Source organism: Magnolia sinica, chromosome 16 (genome assembly GCF_029962835.1).
Source record: "Magnolia sinica isolate HGM2019 chromosome 16, MsV1, whole genome shotgun sequence".
In the NCBI taxonomy this organism is placed as follows: Eukaryota; Viridiplantae; Streptophyta; class Magnoliopsida; order Magnoliales; family Magnoliaceae; genus Magnolia; species Magnolia sinica.
Window position 1 is genome coordinate 45,786,532 of NC_080588.1, and position 6,000 is coordinate 45,792,531.

The 6,000-nt window shown below is 40.0% G+C and overlaps 1 protein-coding gene across 1 annotated transcript in view; it reads left to right on the forward strand.

Moving 5' to 3' along the window:
- Positions 1 to 5,780, forward strand: part of LOC131229905 (uncharacterized) — a 95,251-nt gene extending 89,471 nt beyond the window's left edge. Inside the window, exon 13 of the mRNA XM_058225986.1 lies at positions 5,439 to 5,780. Within this exon, the coding sequence (XP_058081969.1) occupies positions 5,439 to 5,513 (75 nt within the window). The 3' untranslated portion in view covers positions 5,514 to 5,780. The remainder of the gene's footprint in view (positions 1 to 5,438) is intronic.
- The last annotated feature ends 220 nt before the right edge of the window (positions 5,781 to 6,000 follow it).

The window sequence follows — 6,000 nt, forward strand, 5'->3', positions numbered from 1 at the left end:
GATTCTGGAAACTAGTTATTGGGGGAAGAACTGCTACAGAAACTAGCATATTCGAAGCAATAATGATTGTAGAAGGGGATAAATATGGATGATAGAAGGTAGGGGCGGATGGGGATAGATGCGGCTTTGCACCACGGTAGTTAGCCCTTCGAAAAGGGAGGGCTTCGCACCCACTTGAATTTTTCCACAACTCAGAAATTCAGAGAGTTAAAAAAAAAATATTGCAGGAATTTTTATTAAACTTCAATGAATCAAAAGAACTATAAGGGATGCCTATTTATAAGAAAACTCTATACCCCAAAACTTGCGCCATGTGCGCAACCTATTACTTAGCGATGAAGTAAACCAAAATAAAAACTAATCAAAGAAATGTAAACCGTTCATGGTATTCTAAATAACATAAATAATTAAAACCAAAAATATGAAATCAATCCGACTAATGCGTCCTGATCATGAGATCCCATGATGGGCTTTACTTGATTATCAAGTCCACTCTAATGAACCAAAATTCCGTCTTTTAACTAGGAGGCCCTCCTTGGACGTCGTCATCAAGCCAGATCGACGGTGGGGCCCTCTCTTTCCTTCCGTACGTGCATAGGGGGCGGTGTGCGTGCGCGTGTGCACGTGATGTCCCCATCAATTCTCCCCGACTGTGAAGATTTTGCCACTGGTGAAATAAAACTCCTGAACCGCTTCAGGATGTCAAGATCAAGTCTCTGAAGCTCCTCCTCAGTCAGCCACGTGCTGTCTGAAGCTGGGGCATGACTTCCATTTAACTAGGTACTTCTGAAACCCGCCATCCGACGTTGAAACTATCTGATGGTCCAGGATATCATTTATTTCCTCTTTGGGTGTGTGAAAGCTAGGTATGGGAGGTAGAGGCTGGGAAGAAAGGTCGGGAAGAGTAGGTATGAGAGGTAGAGGCTGGGAAAATGGGCTGGGACGGGTAAGTATGGGACATAGAGGCTGGAAAAATGGGTCAGGAAGGATAGGTATGGGAGGTAGAGGCTGGGAAGATGGGTCGGGAGGGGGCCATAGATCAAGGGAAAGGTCTGGGGAATTAGGATGGTTAGGTGAAAGGCTGAACAATGCATCAGTGGCCCCTTGAAATACAACTAGATCCTCCATATTGAATGTGGAACTAATTCCCGTGGAGGGTGGAAGATTTGCCACATACGCATTGAGACCGTTTCGTTTTATAATTTTGAAAGGTCCAGCGCTACGCGCGTGTAACTTACGAACAACCCTCGGAGGATACCGTTCGGGCCTGATGCGGACCATTACAGAATCCCTTACATTGAATTCCTTGAAACATTTATGCTGGTCTGCATAAAATTTATAATGTTCATTACTAGTAGTGATCTTCTACCTGATTTCTTGATGCCATGAATGAATGTGATTCACAAAAGACTCTGCAAGCTCTGACGGCCTATGGGATAGTGACATAGGGACAAGATCAATAGGTTTCTCAGGTTTATAACTAGTAACGACTTCATAAGGACTAAGACCTGTGGACCTATCGACAGAACTATTAAACGCAAACTCAGCTGTAGGTATTACGGTGTTTCATGTTCTGGTGTACTCTATATCCCTCCTAGGGGGAGACTCATCTGGTAGATCATCAAGACAGACATCACGAAACTCATCCACTACCGGAATGATCTCAGTGGGTAACTCTACACCAGCCTCTGGTGCACTCTCTCCACCCACAAGGTCGCACATGTTGTACCCCTCAAAATAGTGGTCTTGATGTCCCTCATGGGGTGGGTGCACGCTCATAACTAATTCCTTGGCCAACTCCATTCATAGGTTTATTCTCCTGGCCACATGCCTGAAATTGGACATCCACCCCAATGCTAGGGTTTGTCTCGGCGGAGGCCTTTAATTGGGTAATGCACACATCAAATTGATCAAAGCGTTAGTCTATATGTTGTTCCCAGCGCTTACCCAATGACTCGATCTGCTGGGACAGTTTGTTTAATGACTCTAGCAGTTGCTCCATATTTAATGTAGGGTGCAAGCCAAAACCATGACCCGTACATGTGGGCATACACTTGCTAACTCTACCTAAGGACTTTCTATGACGACTATATGCAACGAAATAGGACTAAATAATCCTATGAGACTCTATATAAGGGAAACTACGCAGTGCTACTAAAATCCACCAATATAGTTGTCAAGATAAGGGAATAACCAAAAATTACAACAATGTAAATTGCTGACTTCCTGCTGCCAGAGATTTAAACAACTATATGTGATGAACTAGATGCATGAAGGACTTAAACAAACTAAACCCTAAATATGTGATGTATTCTCCTACAAGAACCCTAGGCTCTGATACCAAATTTGATGCAGGACATGAAATTTAAATATGATATGCAAGATTTCAGGCTTAGATCACACTAATTCAGAACAATCACACAATAATTCCACATCTCACACAAAAAGTTCAAACATTCAAGTAAAGGGGAATCTGCACAGGTCCAGGCCTACACAGGTTAGGACTGGATCAATAAAATTATGGACCAAACGATGCTCAAAGGGAAATAGAATTCAGCCACATATGCACAGCAATCAGTCCCTAATCCAAGGGATTCTCCAATTTCAATTCAAGGAACCGTAGGGTAAGAAAAGGGGCAAATAAGTTAGGAATAATGCAATCTAGGGTTAGGGTTATGAAAATAGGTATGAAAAGGGAGAAAATAAGGAGGAAACTTGAACCTAGGATAGTCCGCGCGTGCAGACAGCGGGTCAGGGCCTGACGCACATGCGCGGGAGCCTGGCCGCACGTGCGAGCGTGACCCGATTCCCCGAACCAACTCCTAGGGTCTAGTCGGCCAGGGGAGGACTCCAAAACCCTTGATTTTCAGCTCGATCTGATATGCGGTCTATGCGTGGTGCTGCATCGAAGTTTCAACCCTCCTGTAGGACCAGATTCTGGAAACTGGCTGTAGGGGGAAGAACTGCTACAAAAACTGGTGGATTCGAAGTAAGGATGATTGTAGAAGGGGGAAAATATGAATGATAGAGGGTAGGGGCGGATGGGGATAGATGTGGCTTCGCACCACGGTAGTTAGCCTTTCGAAAGGGGAAGGCTTCGCACCCACTTGAATTTTTCCACAACTCAAAAACTCAGAGAGTAGAAAAAAACTTGTAGGAATTTTTATTAAACTTCAATGAATCAAAAGAACTACATAGGGTGCCTATTTATAAGAAAATTCTATACCCCAAAACTTGCGCCCTGTGCGCAACCTATTATCAGCGATGAAGTAAACCAAAATAAAAACTAATCAAAGAAATGTAAAGCGTTCATGATATTCTAAATAACATAAATAATCAAAACCTAAAATACGAAATCAATTCGACTAGTGGGCCCCGATTATGAGATCCCATGATGGGCTTTACTTGATTTTCGGGTCCACTCTAATAAACTAAAATTCCGTCTTCTAACTAGGAAACCCTCCCTGGATGTCGTCATTGAGCCAGATCAATGGTGGGGTCCTCCCTCTCCTTCCGTACGTGTGTAGGGGCGGCGCGCGCGGGTGTGCGCGTGATGCCCCCATCACATACTTTTATATGCGAGTATGCAATCGCATACTGCATATGTGATTGCATATTTCCCAATAGGCAAAGTGTGTATATATATATATATATATATATATATATATATATATATATATATATATATATATATAGAGAGAGAGAGAGAGAGAGAGAGAGAGAGAGAGAGAGAGAGAGAGAGAGAGAGAGAGAGTCATGCTCCCCCGCACACCTACGCACATGCGCACCTTTGCACACGTGCCATGGGTGTCTAATCTGAACGGTCCATGTGATGCGGAATCCCATAAAACCCCATGGGACAAATTTTCACCCTGATATAATATTCTGGTGGGCCATAGCAAAGAGAAATGCAAATCAAGGGAGGAAACTGTTTTCATTTTTCATGGCCCATCAAAGTTTTAGATCAAAGTAAAACTTGGGCCCTGGGGGTTTCAGGAGGTGCTGCTTCACATGAACGGTTCAGATTTTGGATCCACATCACATATGATGGGTTCTCAAAAAAGTTTGTCCGTAGTACGTACGAACTGGTTCGCAGGTGAGCGTTTCCCTATATATATATATATAATTTTTTCTTTTTTCAATTTGGAGAACTTTTGCCTATAAATAGGCACTCATATCCCCTCCCTTTTAACTATTCTTTACTCCAAAGCTCTAAATCTCCTACTCTTTCTCTCCTATACCTCTTTCTCTCTTACTCTTAACTCTCTACAATTATTTCAAGTATGCTTATTTTTTGTATTTTGTAAGTTATGCTTACTTTTTGTAAATTAAGTTGTAAGTTATAACTTGTAAGTTGTTTCAAGTTATCCATTAATCAGTAAAATTTCTTTGTTCGAAGTTTTTAATAATTAATTCTCTTTTAATGTAGCTTGTTGATTGTTTTGTTAAAATTTATATAATATAATATAAGCAATTAAATATATAACTTAATGAAACACTCAAACTATAATGAAATAAGTAAAATAATCTAAGCCAATCATGTGTACTAATTAAGCAAGTTTTTCCTTCTTTTTTTTTTCTTTTTTTTTTTTCCTTTTTTCAATTTTTTTATTATTTTAAAAATATATATATATGCCATGGCATATGCGATTGTGCGATCGCACATGTGATTTGACAACATTGAGTATCGTTCATTGCAGACAATATGTATAGTTTTTGTAGCTCACTGTTGCATGCTAGCATGCCAATATTTAAAACCATGTCTTCAATCCTTAATTATGTGTATGTGCATGCGATGGTCACAAGAAGATAAGAGGATAGTCAGCATTTCAAAATTAATGAACGATATAGATGATTTGATTGAAGTACAAGTATCATAAGAGCATCCATTACGAATATGGGGGGATGTCTAACTGAATATGCTGACATACACAAGTATTTGGGTATCTATTGCATGCATGGAAATCGTTGGTGTTGAGGTCTTGGTGCTTGAAAGGGGTAACTTTGGGTGGCGAGAAAAATTATTTTTTTGACTGTGAAAATGAGTAATTTGTTAATGTTTAGGTCCGTTTGGGCATGGGATCGCACATAATCAGGATTTAAGTCTAATCCTGATTTTGGCAGGCCCCATGCCCTTCACATAGGCTTCATGTAGGATTTGCTGCACATAAGCAGGGTTTCTTCCGCACAAAAAATACAATTAATGTTTTATGGTTTTATGGAAACTTCCTTAATTGCATTTATATGGAGGAAAGTGTCGATTTATTGTATTTAATCTTACATGGTTAGTGTGGGGCCCACCAAAATCAGGATTTGACTTAGTCCCGATCATCAGTGATCCCCTATCTAAACGGACCCTAATGCCACTATCTTCTTTTCAATAATCAGAGATGACTATGCTATCTGCTTATGATCAAATTTTGGTGTTGATAATGCAGGTCCTGAATGAACTTTGTGTTTCTGTCAAAGGCGGTGCATGGATGTTGAAAAGTGGCGATGGGAAGCCGAAATGATGTGTATAAAATATCCTCAATGTAAGGGAGGAAAATGTTAATTTTTCTTTTTTAATGATGTAAATAGGTGTACATGTGGGTACCTTGCTTTTTATTGTACTGTTAGAGGGTGTCCCACCCTTTGTTTTCATCATGAAGAAAGCAACTCAGACGCCCAAAAGCTGTATCTGTCTATTTTTTGCCTCTTCTAAGACTCTTTATTGTATTTAGATGGTGATGAACATACAAGTAGGGCAGGCCCGATGCAAAAGTAAGATCTTAACCTTTCATCCTCTTTCAAATTTCTGTCTCTTGCTTTATATGTCAAAATTTATTGTATTCGTTTCTCTTAATCTCACAAAATCATTCCATGTATTCTTCACTCATTTTCTTATAAATCATCTTCATATTACTCTTTTTTTTTTTTTTCTCTTCAGATTAGTTATTAGCCTTCCTTTTCATCTCCTCTTGATCCAAAGCTTAAGGAACATATATAAAGTAAAATTTT